Source organism: Gymnodraco acuticeps, unplaced genomic scaffold (genome assembly GCF_902827175.1).
Source record: "Gymnodraco acuticeps unplaced genomic scaffold, fGymAcu1.1, whole genome shotgun sequence".
Taxonomy (NCBI): Eukaryota; Metazoa; Chordata; class Actinopteri; order Perciformes; family Bathydraconidae; genus Gymnodraco; species Gymnodraco acuticeps.
The window spans coordinates 786689-806125 of NW_022990700.1; the positions used below are offsets into that span (position 1 = coordinate 786689).

The 19437-nt window shown below is 41.4% G+C and overlaps 2 protein-coding genes across 2 annotated transcripts; one reads left to right on the forward strand and one right to left on the reverse strand.

Annotated features, from left to right (window-relative positions):
* The first annotated feature begins 511 nt into the window (after positions 1 to 511).
* mapk9 (mitogen-activated protein kinase 9) lies at positions 512 to 17202 on the forward strand. Its single transcript, XM_034231051.1, has 12 exons — positions 512 to 728; positions 4730 to 4876; positions 5753 to 5882; positions 6571 to 6629; positions 6915 to 7053; positions 8058 to 8223; positions 11414 to 11485; positions 12502 to 12684; positions 13109 to 13233; positions 13400 to 13463; positions 13864 to 13935; positions 15280 to 17202. The coding sequence occupies exons 2-12, from the start codon at positions 4761 to 4763 to the stop codon at positions 15414 to 15416; spliced, it is 1263 nt and encodes a 420-aa protein (XP_034086942.1). The 5' UTR covers positions 512 to 728; positions 4730 to 4760; the 3' UTR covers positions 15417 to 17202.
* LOC117555964 (rho GTPase-activating protein 24-like) lies at positions 17079 to 19097 on the reverse strand. Its single transcript, XM_034231052.1, has 2 exons — positions 18535 to 19097; positions 17079 to 17657 (listed from the first exon to the last, which is right to left on the reverse strand). Exons 1-2 carry the CDS (start codon positions 18996 to 18998, stop codon positions 17420 to 17422), a joined length of 702 nt encoding a protein of 233 aa, XP_034086943.1. The 5' UTR covers positions 18999 to 19097; the 3' UTR covers positions 17079 to 17419.
* Between the last annotated feature and the right edge of the window lie 340 nt (positions 19098 to 19437).

Genomic DNA, 19437 nt, shown 5'->3' on the forward strand with positions numbered 1-19437 from the left:
TCAGCCCGACAGAGATGAAAGTTTACAGAAATATGTGTATTTTAAGACCTCTTCTCTTTTACAACTGCTGGATATGTGAGTAACTAATTATAGTAGTATTTGGAATGCCTTTAATTGTGCATCAATACATTGGTGACATTCAATATGAGTGCATACTTTTGAAGTACTTTTCACTACACATTTAGCCAAAGTTACATATTTTAAGATCTGATTTTTACATCTCATATACAGCATCTTCAATTATACATAATGAGGCATAAATGAGTAGAATAAACTGTTAGTGTAATAATCAGACTATTGACTGTTCTACAATACCATTATGAATGCAGGACTTGACTGTGATTGAGTTTTAACCTAACTCATGAACATGATCTGATTACTTGTTACACCACCGATAATGACGACATGTTATCGATAACATCCGTTCCAAAAAGTTTTTTTCCACAAAGTTTTCGAGGAGAAAAAAAAGAAGTTTGCACCCACGTAAATAAATGCGCGATGACGTCACCCGCATGCTCGCTCGGTGCTTGTTGTGGCGTCGCCTTCCTCCTCACCGTCCCTCCGTGCTGCTGCCGCTGGAGTTAGCTGGGAACCGGGGAGGCTCTATCTGTCGTGACAGTCCCTTTTCCTAAACTTTTCCGGGTCTAGGTTGTGTCTGAAGGACGGAGAGAGGGTTGTGTCTGTGTTTTCGATGCATGGGAGTGCCCTGGGAGCGGCGAAGGGAGAAGGTAGGTCTGCTGCCGCCTCCTCCGCTGTCCTCTGGTCCGTCAGAGCTCTTGGTCCAGCCCGGCCCGACTACCGCATTGCCTCCAAGAGAAGTGAAAACCCGGGGAGTGTAGGCCTCGGTAACTTTGTAACCGACCAAAGGCACCGTGATTTTAACCGGTGTTTATGCTGGTTTGAATAGGGTTGTGTGAACCGATCATTCCTGGCTGTGTGAAACCAGAGTGCCAGCTGTGCTGCGGTGTGTCATACACGGTGACTTCATACCTTTGTGTGTGTGTGTCGGTGTGTATTTTAGAGTAGGCGTGCTGCGTGTGGATATTTTTTGAAATTCTCAGTTTTAAAACTGGGTTATGCTGTAATAACACAAGGTTGGCAGTAGACATAGCTTACCAATAGACCTGCGGTGATTTAACTACATTCATTCAAATGAATGACATGTATATAGGCCAAGTATGCACAGGTTATGTGACCAATACCATACTTTGCCATGAAAATAGGTGAGTTATTGTCTTAGGCATGAGCCATATTTCTAATTTTCCATGGTATGTCATAGGCAAGTTTCAGCCTGTCAACAAATCAGGCACACAAATAATGTGTCAAAAATCTGAAGCATGTCAAAGCACATTTTGGGCCGAAGGGGGGATCATACACAGAGTACAAACACATGAAAGGATTACAAGATTGATTTGACAGCAACACATGTGATACTGACATACATTTCCCATCCCTTCATGTTTAGCATCCTCTTTGAGAGACTGGTCTTGCACTCAGCAGACCTCTCTTGTGCAGCAGCAGCAGCATGGCTGTAGATGTACCCGCCCCTGTGTGTTTTGTAACCCTGCCACATGAGGATGAGATGCTGAGTCTTCAGGCCATGCTAATCTAAAATCATAGCCAGCTCACTGACTCCCATCCAGCTCCCAACTGAGCGCCAAGGCCACATCACACCCCAAGGCTCACTGGACTGAGCTGGACAGTAGTCATGGTGAGCTGGGCTGAGGATGGTGAAGGTCACTTCTCTCATCAACTCCTTCATAAGAGAAACATCCAAATAGGGGAAAAAATCATGCCTTACTGAAGATTCAAGGCTTTTATTGTCATTTGTGCATAGCTACAGTGTAGTTATGACAATCTTAGGTCACAGGCTCCTCCAACAGTGCAACGAAATAAAATAGTGCAATAGAATATAGTAGAAATTGTGCAAAATAGTCTATATACAAGTAATTGGAATATTGATATAGATAAGTTGAAAACAGATGAATGTTATGGATGTTCTTTCAAAAGTATAACTATACATTTGAAGGATCAAAGAAAAGGGAAATGCTTGCCTGCCATCTTCACATTCATATCATTCTAAATCATAAAAGAAAACCTTGAGAATTGAAGAAATCTGCAAGGATTGCATTGTTTAGCAATTGGAGGGCGAACACTTCTCATCAGTAAAAACAATATTGTCTATAATATATACCTATAAAGCCATACATGTACATCCTCTGAATCCACCCTGTCTCTTGTTTGTCGTTAAGTGTCATAAGACTGATTAATGTAAAGGTCACAAAGGACAATTGTATACAATAAATGACACATGAGCTTCATTCAGCCTTCCAGGTGTATCCGATGTCTGAATGTTCGAGACTGTTTAGGGACCCCAGCATGGAGAAGGATTACATTTTTAATGATACGTTTTTTCATTAATGTATTTCTCTAGTGATTTTACTGCTATGATCACACCTCTGCTAAATATGTCATCGATATAATAATTTGGCTTGTTTATTCTTTCTGTCTGTATATCTTAATCTACCTGCAAAGGCCTTGATTTCCCTTTCATCTCCAATAACTCACTCCCCTTTTGAATTTGAACAAATTCCTCAATGGCTGCTGGCCATAGCTATAACAGGTTTCATCTGCTGTCTGTCTGGCTGCATAAGCTTACATGCCATTTTCACCTCACTTCAGTTGTCCCCTGTCAGTGTCTATATATCTATGCTGAGTCAACTCTACATTTAGCCTAGTCGTGCCGTGCTTGGCGGTAAGTGAAGGATTGCACACTGTGGCTGCTGCAGCTAAAATGGCTTTTGGTTATGATGAATGCCCTCTTTATAGTGTTCTGTAGCTTGAAACATTAGGCAGACAGATACTGAAGAAAAATATCAGAATGCCACTTTTAGCCATGGCATCGTCCAAGCTGAAGGGAAAGGTTTCGCAGGATATTTAATGCACAAGGTGTTCAAGTGTTGTGGGGAATTTGTGTCAAGGAAAACTTACATTATATTATAATTTAGCACAGCCAGAGCCTTGGCATGTTGTCTACTGCCCCAAAAAGCTCAGCTATGAAATAAAATGTTCATCAAAAATATATTGTACGTATCTGTCAGTACCCCACTATCTTTAATTGAGGCCAGAGGGAGGATGGGAGAAGGAGTACAGAAGTGAGGGAATCTCAGAAGCATAAAATAACAACAAGGAACCGGAAAGATTGAGAGAAATGAAAGAGATTTGCAGCACTCCCCTTAGGTGTAGTGAGAGCCAGCTGGTCGTATGTCAGAAGGAGGAGAAAACGCCGGGGAGGCAGAGGAAGAAAGAAGACAGAGATGAGAAGGATGCATTTTTCATCTGAGTAATGGTGTGGTTGCAAAACCAACACTCTATCTGATCTGAAGCCATTTTTCTTTTCGATGTTGGTTTATTTCTGAAGCAACATAGACAAAAGACACAATGGCGTGTTCATGAGGGATTTAAAATCCTGGGCTTGGAACTGAAACAAACCATTCAGAACAAACGAACATAAGAAATAAACGAAACAAAAACTCAAGATGACAACCAGACACTCCGTGGGATTATATGGCACAAACAAATGAAGTCATAAACACGGTGGGAAATACCCCAACGAAACAAAGTATTTTTAACATTGTTTTCTTCCTATCTAAATTGCATTCATTTATATATACAACACAGTGGAATGACAATAATGTACAGAATAAATATGATTTATTTAAAAAAACTCTGAATCCTGGAACTGTATAAAATAAATGACATAAACGTATCCATTTATGGAAAAAGTGTATGAACCAGGGAAACAATTAGTATGATTATTTGCTTCATAAAATATCAGAATAAAAGAGTTAAAGTAAAACATGTAATACTTTTATGATTATTTATTCACCAGTCATTACAGCCACCCTTAATAATACCAATGATAATAATGTTAAGTGCTAGTGTTTGTTTCGTCGCTGCCTGTCAAACAAGCAAGGCTAAAATATCATTCTCCATGAACCTGTGGCTGTTTCCTGAGGGAATAGCACACAGCCGTGACTGCTTGCTGTTGCATAGCTACACAATTGATGTGCCCACACAAACGCACACACTCACACAAACCATGGCCAAGAATAATACTCCTCCACTTCCTGCCTTAAGGAATCAATGTTAACGTTGATATTCTTTTTTGATAAACACACATTAGCATGTGCCCATCAGACTGTACAAACACTTGTGACGCTGAATGCATATCGAAGAACAATAAACATGCCTGAACCTAATGCTGCTTGAATCAGTGTGTGTGTGTGTTGTGTTTACTGAGTGTGTCAGCATGAGTTTAGACATGGCAGCGAGAGCCTCGGGTACACCAAGCTGTCAGCTGCCTCTGTTCTCAACGACACACACCAAAACATTACCAGCCTCGGCTTCAGCTCCAATCCTCTGTTAGCGTTGTCAGATGAGCAAACTGAGGGCGGATAGGCTGCTTGGCTTTAGGACTGGGCTGAAAATGGAGGAAGTGATGCCAGATTCTGACAGATGGGACCATATTAGGGGATAAGAAGGTTTCCAGATCATTTTGTATAATTACCTCTCCACACTCAGAACTCTGCTAAAACGTATTCTGCGCAATTATATAGAGACAAATGACTTTGTTTTAGCTTAAAGTCTCTCCTTCTGTGTGGCTGTTAATCTGATGTTTCCCCTCTATGTGTTTTGATGCCCCCCCCCCCCCCCCCCCCCCCCGCAGACAGTGCTGGTGGTCCTGACTGTTCGGCAGGATGAGTGAGGCGGACGGTCAGTTCTACAGCGTCCAGGTGGGGGACTCCACCTTCACTGTGCTCAAGCGCTACGAGCAGCTCCGCGCCATCGGCTCCGGGGCCCAGGGCATCGTATGGTGAGAGGCTGACCTTTTATTAACATCTTAGTGGTGGTGCAACCAGCCCTCAGTGTTGTGTTACTGAGCAACATATTTATATTTAGGTAATCATTTATGTTTTTGGCTGCATAATGTACTTAAATGGAAATATTTCGGATGTCTTGTGCATCATTTCTACTTTTTCCAAAATTCAGACAAACAGATTTTGGTATCATTAATATGGACGTCCATTAGAATATAAAATCATCTTCTGTGGGTTAAAGGACTGGTCGACTTATGACAACTGGTTATTGTCACAGTGGAAATGAAGATATTGTTTAATTAAAAAAAAATATTTCCTAGTTGGTGAATCTTTGAACTCTGGATTTGAACCACAGTCAGGTCTTAATTGTTGGTTTATAACAAGGTACCAAGAAAGCTAACACATTTCCATAATAGTCTGTCTATTACAGAAATAATACTAATAACTTTGGCAGCCCACTGACCTGTCCTCTGGTACTACTAAAAACAGAGGGTTTTGTATTGTTAATAAGAAACACATACATCCTATTGTAGGCTTGAGCACATTGTGGATGCCCGTTTTCATTTTGGACACTTGCAAGGTTACAGTTTTGATATTGTGGTTCTAATAAACATCACAGCCCGTAGTCTCTGGGGATTTGATAAACTGCCTTTGTTACTTTGCGTAGGTCTTTTTTGGTGTTCAATGTGCACAGAGAAAAACAATTATTGTACCTCTTTTACCTTGTTTGAAACATAAATGACAAGGAACAGGTAGCTAGTATTCTTCTCTTGTTAAAAATAAGTCAAAAAACAGCTTTGCTTTGCAGGAGGCATTCATTTTGTTCCCTGCTAACCTTTCCTCTGTCTGTCCTCTACACAATGTGTGACCAGCTCGGCTCTAGACACAGACCTGGGTATTCCGGTGGCAGTGAAGAAGCTCTGCCGGCCTTTCCAGAACCAGACCCATGCCAAGCGGGCCTACAGGGAGCTGGTGCTGCTCAAATGTGTCAATCACAAAAATGTAAGACTTAGATTTATCGTACTTCTTTGTATTTTTATAGTCCATATTAATAGCATATTAATGTGTTCAAATGTACATTTAAAACAGCTTGATCTGATCAAACATGCTGTTGATTCTAGCCATAAGAGATCCTTCCCTAATGTGTGCCCAGTCCTCGCTCTGTGCAAAAACATATTGCAAAGTTGATTTGATGTTCATATGAGCACCGGAGAATTGTTATAATACAGACTTGAAAACCATCTTTTAACGTCAGTTATTTTTACTTCCCCATGGAGTATGTTCTTTATGTCTGGTATGATATGGTGTTTTTTATTTAATGAGCTGTTCAGGGCAGATAAAAACAGCTGACAGTCAAATGATAATGTAGCTTACATCCTCACATCTGTTCATGTATTGTGTAAAAAACACTTCTGAATTAGGAATTATTTTCCTGATAACTTTATTCAGTTGACGTGATTTACAGTTGTCCTTGAATATGACTGGCAGGATAAATACTTGAATTGTCCTTTGTACTGAGAAATAATGTACAAACTTAAGAAGTAGAGCTTGCTGCTATTTGGATGTCATTTCTTGCCCGGAATCAGAAAATCCAGACAAACCCACTGGAGCGCTCGGCTCTCAGTTGGCTAGCTCCCCGCAGTGGAGGAGAGAAACAGAGAGGAGTAATGGCCTCTCCCTCTGCTTGCAGATCATCCGTCTGATCAATGTGTTCACGCCTCAGAAGTCCCTGGAGGAGTTCCAGGACCTGTGAGTTGCCCTATGATGTTTTTGTCTGCACCAATCTTTCTATAGGATTCATAGATTTAAGCAAAGGCTAGCATTTAACTAGCATCCCTCGATACCAGTGGACCTCTACTGGAGCGTTGGTATCTTTGCTTTAGTTCCTTCAATGTGTCTGTTTCTTTATGAATTATCCTCTACTGCCTCTTTTTTATTTCCCCTCATATAGTCTCTTGTCATTTGATTCCCTTGTCTACCATTCTGCCGTTTTGTGTCCCTACTTCACTTTTTCATTCCTTCCCGGGCTCTTAGGTATCTGGTGATGGAGTTGATGGATGCCAGCCTCTGCCAGGTGATCCACATGGACCTGGACCATGAGAGGATGTCCTACCTGCTCTACCAGATCCTGTGTGGCATCAGACACCTGCACTCTGCCGGCATCATCCACAGGGTACCAGCACCAGAGGGATTGTGCTGTGGGCTAAATGTTGATCAGACAACTTTGAAGCCATCCATTTTAAATGCTGCACAGATTTGACTTTTAAACCACTTACCTCTACACCAGGGGTGTCAAACTCAATTTCATCGTGGGCCACATTCGCATAAAGGTTGCACTCAAAGGGCCGGTTGTAACTATCATGTATTATATTACATTATTGCCTCTGAATTTGATCATTATCGGATAGGATAATAACTTAGTAATTAACTACGTCTGAAAGCAGAAGTCCAGGGCAAATAATTGCAAGTTTCTTCAGTGCGCATGTCACAAAACGAGATGCATTGTGGGACATGTAGTTTATGGGCAACCTGCTTCTCTAAAGTGACATGTAACCGTATAATAAACGTATTATATTCTTTGCAAGCTCTTGTAGGGCCACATAAAATGAAGTCGCGGGCCGGATTTGGCCCCCGGGCCTTGAGTTTGAGACCCCTGCTCTACACAGTTACAGACAAAGATTACACTCATATTATTAGTAGGCTGTTATACTACTTGTGGAATGTTATTTCCAGTGTTGGCGGATTAACGTCAAGTGCGTTTGGTTAAGCTTAATAGTAAATATGACCGGTTGAGACATGAAGGAGACAAAGCTGCGTTTCAAATTATTATTGAATTTGTATTATTAAAAATGTACAGAAACATTGCTTTTAATAGTACATATTCCACCATCTGTAAAAACCAATGAACGTCAGATTATCTGCTGGTGTTAATCATTCTATCAATCAGCCATTTAAATTAAGTATCTAGTCTTAAAGATTTATCGGCAAGTGACATTTTAACATTTGAAAGAAAACCAGCTTGTTTAAGAGTGTTACGAGCAAAGGATCGCGTCTTTGATTCTGATGTTTACATGCAAATAGTTTCTCAAAAGAAACTGGCACCCAGACTAATCTTTTTACAGATACCAACAGTATGGAAAATATCTCAAAGGCTTTAAAGATCTTCTCTCCCCTCAGGACCTGAAGCCCAGTAACATTGTGGTGAAGTCGGACTGCACTTTAAAGATCCTGGACTTCGGCCTGGCTCGGACGGCCTGCACTAACTTCATGATGACGCCCTACGTGGTGACCAGATACTACCGCGCCCCCGAGGTCATTCTGGGCATGAAGTATAAGGAGAATGGTAAGGACATCAAGGATCCTTTCTTTAAAAAGGAAGTAAATATATTATATTTCTAAACCAATTCTCAGACAACATTATCCGTCCCATTACGATACCTTTGACCCAATGTGAACATTCCCAGGAACTCTTGATTATTATTTTTTAAAACACTTAAAATACCTCAAAGAGTTTTATAAATGTTAATAATAATAACTTGTATTAACCTTTCATGAAACCCAAGGACAATTTACAATAAGAAAAGGGTCGTACGGGGGGGCGAAAGGGAAAGACAGTCACACAACAGGGACGAGAAAATAAGAAGACAAATAAACAAAATAAAGAAAGTAATAAGAAAGAGTTAACTGAGGCTGAAGGCCTTGACAAACAGATGTTTTTGAGTGCTTTTTTGAAAATAACCACTGAGTCAGTGGTCCTGATTTCAAGGTGACGCTGAAAGCTCTGACAACAAAGAGCCATCATTGGTTGATCATTCTAACATTACATATAGAGTGGTTTAATATCACAGAAGATAATGCAGAGGTTTATTAAAGAATACTAACAACATTACATCGTTTGTCCAACAGACCTGATTGTTACGATACGATATACTTTATTGTCCCCGTAAGGAAATTAGTTTGAACAGAAGATGCTGGCTGTTCAGAATAAAAAATGCACAGTGAAAAGACTTTGATCCACTATCAGTCGGCTACAGCTGGTTATTAGAGGTCAAAGCACCATTATAAATAATAATTTGTCAACAGACAGGGTTGAGATGAAAGTATTGTTTAACTAGCTTAACTACAAGGTGATGCAATAACAATGATCTAATGCTAGGATTTGAACCAGGAAGTGGTCAAAATACTTTTTTGTAGCTTTAGTTGAACTGGCCTAACAGAAAAACAGTTGTTCCTAGTCTAAAGTGTACCTACCCTGTTAAACACAATGAACAGTGTAAGACATGTATGCATTGTGTTTGAGGATTTGACCAGGAGTGGTTTATATGATCTGGAGACGTTTAAGGAGCACACAGACTGTTCAGCTTCAGTAAAGGTGAAAATAGAGGGAAGAGAGAAGTTAATGGTTATTTTCCATGCGTGCACGCTTTAGCTAACAGCCAACCCAGATAAAGAAACTACTTACATGCTACTCTGCTGAGCACACACACAGGAGAAGTGATGAAGAGAGCAACAGCTGTGTAGACTGATAAGCAGAGCAGCAGGGGAGAGGAGAAGAGCCTGGAAGGCTGCGTCTGGCCAGAGAGAGAGGAGACAGCCTTAAGATGAATATGATGAAAGCATCAGGCCATGGCTCGGCTACAGGATGGACCAATGAGACCTCAGCTACTGTTCTGCATATACAGTGGGGCAAAAAAGTATTTAGTCAGCCACCAATTGTGCAAGTTCTCCCACTTAAAAAGATGAGAGAGGCCTGTAATTTTCATCCTAGGTACACTTCAACTATGAGAGACAGAATGGCGGGAAATAATCCAGGAAATCACATTGTAGGATTTTTAATGAATTAATTGGTAAATTCCTCGGTAAAGTAAGTATTTGGTCACCTACAAACAAACAAGATTTCTGGCTCTCACAGACCTGTAACTTCTTCTTTAAGAGCCTCCTCTGTCCTCCACTTGTTAACTGTATTAATGGCACCTGTTTGAACTCCATCCATCTTCTCCCGCTTATCCGTGGTCGGGTCGCGGGGGTAGCAGTTCCAGCAGAGAGCCCCAAACTTTCTTTTCCCTGGCGTTTGAACTCGTTATCAGTATAAAAGACACCTGTCCACAACCTCAAACAGTCACACTCCAAACTCCACTATGGCCAAGACCAAAGAGCTGTCAAAGGACACCAGAAACAAAATTGTAGACCTGCACCAGGCTGGGAAGACTGAATCTGCAATAGGTAAGCAGCTTGGTGTGAAGAAATCAACTGTGGGAGCAATTATTAGAAAATGGAAGACATACAAGACCACTGATAATCTCCCTCGATCTGGGGCTCCACGCAAGATCTCACCCCGTGGGGTCAAAATGATCACAAGAACGGTGAGCAAAAATCCCAGAACCACACGGGGGGACCTAGTCAATGACCTGCAGAGAGCTGGGACCAAAGTAACAAAGGCTACCATCAGTAACACACTACGCCGCCAGGGACTCAAATCCTGCAGTGCCAGATGTGTCCCCCTGCTTAAGCCAGTACATGTCCAGGCCCGTCTGAAGTTTGCTAGAGAGCATTTAGATGATCCAGAAGAGGATTGGGAGAATGTCATATGGTCAGATGAAACCAAAATAGAACTAGCCGTGTTTGGAGGAGAAAGAATTCTGAGTTGCATCCAAAGAACACCATACCTACTGTAAAACATGGGGGTGGAAACATCATGCTTTGGGGCTGTTTTTCTGCAAAGGGACCAGGACGACTGATCCGTGTAAAGGAAAGAATGAATGGGGCCATGTATCGTGAGATTTTGAGTGACAACCTCCTTCCATCAGCAAGGGCATTGAAGATGAAACGTGGCTGGGTCTTTCAGCATGACAATGATCCCAAACACACCGCCCGGGCAACAAAGGAGTGGCTTCGTAAGAAGCATTTCAAGGTTCTGGAGTGGCCTAGCCAGTCTCCAGATCTCAACCCAATAGAAAATCTTTGGAGGGAGTTGAAAGTCTGTGTTGCCCAGCGACAGCCCCAAAACATCACTGCTCTAGAGGAGATCTGCATGGAGGAATGGGCCAAAAATACCAGCAACAGTGTGTGAAAACCTTGTGAAGACTTACAGAAAACGTTTGACCTCTGTCATTGCCAACAAAGGGTATATAATATAACAAAGTATTGAGATGAACTTTTGTTATTGACCAAATACTTATTTTCCACCATAATTTGCAAATAAATTCTTTAAAAATCAGACAATGTGATTTTCTGGATTTTTTTTTTTTCTCATTTTGTCTCTCATAGATATACCTAGGATGAAAATTACAGGCCTCTCTCTTTTTAAGTGGGAGAACTTGCACAATTGCTGGCTGACTAAATACTTTGTTGCCCCACTGTATTTGTTTGCCATTCAAATTCAAACCATGGAGCATGTTGCTCAGCTGGCAACATCTGAAGAGTTGTTCTACTGTTTATTTCACACGCATTATACTTTATTATGTGTTTCATATTATGTTATAAATGTTACAATTATGTTCTGCATGTGTGTTGTTATGTTTCTCTATTCCCAGTGGACATCTGGTCAGTGGGGTGCATCATGGGAGAGATGGTGAAGGGCAGCGTCATCTTCCAGGGAACAGATCGTATCCTTCATTGCTCTTATCCTCTGTTGTTGTCATCTATCAACACCCTCCATCAAACCTTTTCTTAACACAAAGTATTTCACTCATCTCGTCTTATTTTTCTAACAGCACACTTGAGCGGCAAGACATTTTGCATTTTCGCCCTCTAAACACAATCTGTTAAATTTGACTTCTCATGTTTTCCAGCACAGCCCAATTATAACTTTGTGTGTTTCCTGCCCTCTTCAAAGATTATACATCTGTAGAGCTGTTTTTCGGGAAGCTATAATCCCCTTAATTGATAGCGGAAATTAAATTGAACCAATTCAAATCATTTGCATTTTTATTGGCCGTTTCTCTGTTTCTAATGGGTTTGGCACCTCTTCCCTCCCCAGCTCGTTTCAGTGCCGCTGTCCATTTTCACCTGAATAGCTGAGAAAAGATGAAGGACACAGTGCGATCCGAGGATAGATTGCATTTCACCAGGGGAAATAATGGCTTTTACTGCAATTGTTAGTCAGCCGAGCAGGTCCAGGTTTTTTTTTTTATAAATCGTATATATTGCTATTAGCGTATACATTCATGTTTCCTTCAGCATAGTTGTACTAACTGTAGTAGCACTCTCAGGTTTTTATTTTCCAAAATTATTTGGTTCATGACCAATTATCTGCAAAACTACAATTCCCATCAAGCTCAACTGTAGTTTGGGATTTGTGTAAGCATTTTAACATGCTAAACTAAAGATGGTGAATGTGGTAAGTATTATTCCATATTAACATTCAAATGCAAACATTGTCATTTTGAATATGTTAGCAAGCTATTGTTAGCACCTTGCTCAAATATGCACTGTGGCTCAGTACAGCCTCACAGCTCCACATATTTGTCTTGTCTGTATAATGTTTTCAGATTACGCAAAGTGCTTTCATTTCATGTATTTCTCTCTGGGTTCTGTGCCGTATCAAATGTTCCTCTCATTTGCTGACACATGTACTAGCCCATAATGATGCTGAGTTGTCCCTAACGAGTGTGCTGTGCAGACATCGACCAGTGGAATAAGGTGATTGAGGTTCTGGGCACGCCCAGCCTGGAGTTTATGAACCGGCTGATGGAGACCGTGAGGAATTATGTGATGAACAAGCCGCAGTATCCTGGAGTCAGCTTAGACAAGCTTTTCCCGGACTGGGCCTTTCCCTCTGACTCAGAACATGATAAAATAAAGAGTAAGAATTATCCAAAATAATTGTTGTACTTTAAATGCATATAGCCTAGTTGTCGTTCCCCTGCATAGATGTTTCAGAGAATTGTCCAGTTTCATGTATTTTTAACCTTTTTAGTCAGAGATATTTGTCTGCAATATATTGACGTGACCAAACAGTTTCCAACTAAATTACAGACATAGAGGTAGAAAACGGGATCTCTTATACAACAAGTTCAGAGAGTGACCATGCAGGTCAACAGTTGTTCTGCCCTACTCTGTGGCATTTAGAGTAAGATCAGCCAAACAAAGAACACATCTTGACATTCCCGGAGATGTTACCCAACTCTGCACGGGGAAGTAATCAGTTATCATAAAGACTGTTAAATGAAATCATGTCATGGGCCTGTTTCCATAGTAACACTGCCCTTCCTCTGTTGCCATAACAGCAGGTCAAGCACGGGACCTGCTCTCCAAAATGCTGGTCGTTGATCCTGAATGCCGCGTCTCCGTAGAAGAAGCCCTCAATCACCCCTATATCCACGTGTGGTACGACCCCGGAGAGGCCGACGCGGTGAGGAAACTGTGTGTGTGTGTGTGTGTGTGTGTGTGTGTGTGTGTGTGTGTGTGTGTGTGTGTGTGTGTGTGTGTGTGTGTGTGTGTGTGTGTGTGTGTGTGTGTGTGTGTGTGTGTGTGTGTGTGTGTGTGTGTTGATAAATGTTTCTCTCTTTGTTTCACAGCCTCCTCCCCAGATTTCAGATAAGCAGCTGGAAGAGAGAGAGCACTCCATCGAGCATTGGAAAGGTGGGAGCCACTGCCCTCTAGGGCCATCTATCTGCAGTGCAGCCAAACTTCATTCATGTTCTGATTCCAAAAGATACAGGAAACTCTTAACCCTATTAAGAATCATGTTTCTACCATATCTACCTATTTATGCGTAGATATTCTATACACATGAAAAAAATCATCTTTGTTTGTGTTACAAAACTCTGACAAATCATCCTAAAAAAACATGTGTGTGTAAATAATAATAAAAAACAAGACCAATTAACAGCAGTTGATGAGATTTCTTCGAGCTGATGGATTCACCTAAGTTAATTAACACATAGTTGGCCAATAATACACTATTTCTAATGTTCTGCATCTGAAAGGCTGCATTCTGAGCACACACTGACGACACCTAACTTTTTCTGCTTTTCCACAGAACTCATTTATGAAGAGGTGATAGATTGGGAAGAGAGGAACAAGAATGGACTGATGAAAGAAGACTGCTCAGGTACACCCATGCTCCATCTTTATTCATTAGATGCAATAATATGTTAGTGGTCACGTGTCCAACCCACTATTTCTTACTGTTTTAAGGCGAGACACGGCAGGCAAAAACATCGTTTTTCAAGTACAGGTCAATTTTGAGATTGTGCGCTATTTTGATTCCATAACATGTTTTCTTTCAGGCTTTTGGAAGGAAAACGTACAAAATACACATTTAAGTGTTTATTTTACTATAGTTTGTCTATTTGCGTCTGTAGATTTCTCCTAAATTCACCAAAAGTTAGCATTCTAACGTAACATAAAGTACCGCGACCGCTGTGTGCACCATGTCAACAGAGGTATCGCTGGAAAGCTGTGTCTCTCCTGCACAATCTCATTGGATCCAAATATGGTCATTTCCTTTGTATCAGCAACCAATCGTGAAAGCACAAAGGGGTCTTAAACCAAGAAACGAAATCTCATTGGCTGGTGTCAATTTCTGACAACGTGATTCGTTCAGATGCGTCACGTGGTGTGCTAAAACACTTCCTGGTTAGCTTTCAGCTAGAAATTGAAATCTCAAAATGCAAAAAGAACGGCGAAAAAAACGTTCACAGAGAAGACAACAACAATTGTCACTTGCACGAAGCAAGGTTATAAAAAAAAAAATGACCCTGAACATGAAATACCTTCACGGAGTGCGTCGATGCGCAAGCTGTCATCCAAGAACAGGAGGGTTTAGCTAGCGCCTCACTGCAATCTTTAAAGGTCGTTTTCTCAAAATGAGTTTTTTCTCCTACTCTGAGTTCGAAATTTCAACTTCAGTAGCACGTAGATATACCAAACCTTCCAGTTATATTCCTATCAATATTATGAAGGCTTTTACAGAAGGGTTTGTTCATATATCATTCATAGCCTGAATTATACAACATTATATACCTAAAAACATGGCGAAAATGGATATTTTAGGGCTGTTGACAGTATTTTCTGATTTATGGAGTGATAAAAAGAGATATCCAATATCCCTTCTGTAAAAGCCTTAGATACTAATATGACTACAAAATGAAACAAGAATTTTGAATCTGGCTATATCCAAAGTTCAGATTTCGATTTCTGAAATGTGTTAAAATATGTGCATATTTAATGAGATAATGGATAATTTGCATATTTAAACATGCTATTTCAGAAAACTTGTAATACAAAAGACAATTGCCTTATTGTAAGTAATTAACTGGAGAAATTTCTAGCTGATACCTTTAAGTTAAAATAATTACCCTATTCACCTGGGGTGTCTCGCCTTAACTCTATATATTATTGGTATAATGACCTAAACGATATTCTGGTTCTCTCCATCGTGTGTGTGATTCAGATGTGGTGTCAGGGTCCGCCTCCCAGTCTTCATCAGCCAACGACATCTCGTCCATGTCCACGGAGCACACCCTGGCGTCGGACACGGACAGCAGCAGCATCGACACGCTGACGGGAGCGCTGGACGAGAGTCAGTGAACACATCGCCTCGGTCCTCCCATTTACAATTTACAAATATCAATCAACTACCGCCTTCATTTCTTCTCTTTACTTTTTCTTCTTTCTTTTCTCCTCTGTAACCTCGAAGAATAGGTCTATTTTTCTATTTTCTTTCTGTGTGTGTCACCTAGTGGATGTTGTTGCTCTTTTCAATATCAAACTTTGTTTTGGACTGCTGCCAGGAGGTCAAAGTCTGTCTATTCGTTCTAAATAGAGAGCTTTATATTCTATCTGTTGGGTCAAAGGTTGGTCTTCTTTGTGGATATTGTTTACCTTCGTCAAGTATACATGCATCCAGATTGATTTTTGGGTTCCCAGGAGTAGGTGGGAGATTGTTGTCTGTTCTGTATACCTGTATTTTAATAGTTTTATTTTTTTAGCAAATATTACATTGAGACCAGAGTTTATCAAATTAGAGCATAGACGCACTGAACATAGACCACAGCTGCTCTCATGCATGATAAGCCCATATGAACAAAAACTCACCATAAGTCGATCGCACCAACCATTTAATGTCCATCTGAGGATCAAACACTCATCCAGAGTTGGATCGATCCTCTCCACAGCGGTGCTTTCTACACTTTGTTTTTAAGTAATTGCCTTGAGTGGTGAGAATTTTAAACTCTTCCTCCTGACAGCTAGGGAAAGCTGGGATTGCAGTGTTACATTTTTGTGTCCTGATATTATTTTCTGTTTTTAAATACGTCCCGCTCTGGCACTCATATAGTGACTGTAAACCCTTTCATTACCTATAGATAAGGTGTGCTCATTTGTTACAAATTCAACATATCTGTAGCACTATATATTGCACCCCCATTGGACATAAGGTACCGACTAACAATGTGTATCAAAATCATAATCTTGTAAATGTTGGAGAGGCAAAAAGATACATGTTGTATTTATTTTTGTGTTCTTGCCAAATGTTGCACACAGTCACGTCGTGGCCCCGTGTAAAATCAGCCTCTTATCGAAACATTTAATTCACAAATCAACGCATCGGCTGCTCCTTTTCTAGACCATTCCATCAGTACTGGAGCAGTCCCAAAACTCATCGTGAATCAGACTTCATTTAGAACACCTGTAGGCAGTAAAACACAAATAATGGTGTTTAACTTGCATGAAGGCATTAGAGATGCCAATAAGATACCGTAGTTCTTGTTATAAAGAAATAATCCGTTCATTTTACTTCCAGTACCTCGATGTTCTGAATGCCTGTTTGATGCAGATGTTGTATTTTCTTTGCCTTGTAAGCAAGTGCGTGTGTTATATAAATGTACTGCAATTATCTCCTTCATTATCTCCTTTAAAAACAGCAGGCTGGTTGTAAGGTAAACGTCTGCGGAGGAAGTTGACCCCTCTACAAAAAGACACGTGGAAGTTTAAAATGAGACTGAATGACAATCTGGACTTAAGGATTCATGATGGAAACTCGATGATGATGATGATGATGGTGGAACTCATTGCACAGGGTGATGGACATGCAGAATTATGACACTATGGAGACGCAGAAGACTTTATTATTGTACGTTATATTTTCCTTTTAAATAACTATGACCTTATTCTTTAAGGATTGAGCATTACAGTGATCAGAACATTGTTCACCATGTTTTAAAAGAAAACACATTTTCATTGTATACACTGTGCAGCTCACATTTTTGTTTTGTTTATTTCTCCTTTCATTGTCAGAGATGTCTGATTGCAAAGACCACAATATAATCCCCCGGCCAACATCTTTGCCCTTACGTAATAAATAAAGTGGACATCAGTGATTATTCTTTCAGTGATGTTTTGTATATTCTCAATGAAGAAATACCTGCAGACCACTTAAACCATTCTCAATTAGAGACGGAAGTATTTGGCTTTGATAGTGACAAGCTACTTTACATGATACTTACTAGAGTTTAAAGACTAACCAGTCTTGTCCTTCTCACATACAGTTAATTTCATCACACACAATTCATTTAATTCCATATATTCTCTTTTCAAAAGCTTTTGACGATATACTCTGTCTTCTTGGCCTCATTGTTGAGCTCTCCGAAGGTGTCGAAGAACTGCTCCATCTCCTTCTGCAGAGTGGCGTTGCGTTGTTCTGCGGCGGCCCGAATCCTTTCAGACTCAGTGATCTTATCCTCGACGGCCTGGTACCAGTGTCGCTGCTGTGAGAGGTTTGTTTTCAACCGAACCACCTCGACCTGCAGCTCTTCATTTCTCTGCTCTAAGCTGATGGTAAATACACAAAGAAGAGGGTTGCATTAGGGTGAATGAAAGACTGATATCTATGTTAGGTTTCTAGCAATGGCCAGCAGTGTATTTTTGAGTCAATCTAACATGTATGTTGATAGTTTTTTTTAATAGGTCTGATTCTTGATGGTTGGTAGAACAGGTGGCTTATTTTTTTACTATAAGCTATAAGTATTGTACTGCCATGTTCCTCTTGTCCTTGCCAACCAGTACCAGTGACCTTACACTGAGACTTGCTCTATCTATATCAGTAATAAATGAGGTATGTGTTGTGTCTAGGTCAGCAGCATGGCCCCTTAAATTAGCTCTCTTTCCAATGCCATGAGCTGTTTCTATAGGTCAACCACACAGGATGTGCTTTTTTTAAACGTAAAACCAAACCGCTATTTACCAACAGGAGGCCTCACTGTCTTAGGTCAGTGCAACATTATATGACACATCCAAGTGTGATATGTAGAAATGTCCACAGTACACTGAAAACACAAAAGTGGATAAAATAATGAAGTTGTAAGGACTTAATTAGTAATAATCTTAGTACTTTCAATGATGGGAAATGTTCATGTGAACTAAAAGCAGTTGTTGGTGTGCTTCAAACTAAACAGGATACAGGGTGAAGCTCGAGGTCAACTGAGCAACACAGCTGAGTGGACACACACGATTTCTGGGCCTGGGAACATTATGTCACCCTCCACAGCAATACACCAAGAACTGGGAAAATCTCAAGTCAGTGAACTGAAAGTGTGATACTAAAGCCAAAAGCACATTAAATTCAGGACATTTCATTTGTCATGGTGTAACTTATCCATATTATGTTTGCTTTGTTTGAAATGGAGAAGAAAAAAGAAATGAACGTTACCTGAGTATTCGTGCCTCGTACTCCTCCCTCTGTCGGACTATTTGCTGTTGGAGACCAGTGAGGATGCTGCGGAGGGCGCTGGCGGAGGGGTCTGCCAGGGGTACAGGGGGGGGCACCCTGGGAGACCAGGATGGCTGCTGGGTTTCAGCTGAGGGCCACAGAACCTGGCTCTCAGACTGGGGTAGCTGAGGGGAAGTTGCTGTAAGACGCTGTTGAGGGGGGGACATCTGGAGCTGCAGCATCAGGTCCCCCCGCTGAAATCCACAGGATCCAGAGTCCAGCTTTGGCTCCTGATCATGCTTTTTGTCTTCGCCTGGGTTCTGGTCCTGGTTATTGTCAGCGAGGATGATCTCACAGGAGGACCAGGCGCTCTTGCCTTCACTCACTCCCTCGCCGTCCATCAGTCCCTGGAAGTGCTCAGGGAGCCACGCCTGGTACATCTGCTCCTGGAAGCTTGTTTCCATCTCAAAGACGTCTTGGAGGCTGTCGGGGGTGACAGCTTCAGGGAGGTTATCGTACACAGATAGAGCGCTCCCGTGCTCCTCGCTCTGCGATGGATTTGGGCTCTGGTTCTGATGAGCTCTGTCCTCAACTCCCCAGCGTCCTCCCTGATCTTCTCTGGCTCTGTTTATGATGGGACCCCGCTCTGCTTCACAGCCCTGTCTTCCCAAAGCTCCTCTCCAGCTGCAATAGCTGTGATCTGGCCAGGCGCCAGCCTCTCTTCCCCCACTGAGCAGTGAGGGACCCTCAGCCACAGCTGGGGGGCGGCAGGTGGAGGGCAGCAGGGGCCTGAGAGTCTGGTTACAGCCGGGCACACAACCCTGCTCTCCATTGCCTTTGCCCTTTTGCTCCCTCGCTGGGCAAAAGGTGGGCAGTTGTCGTACAAGGGGTCCGTGGAGCAGG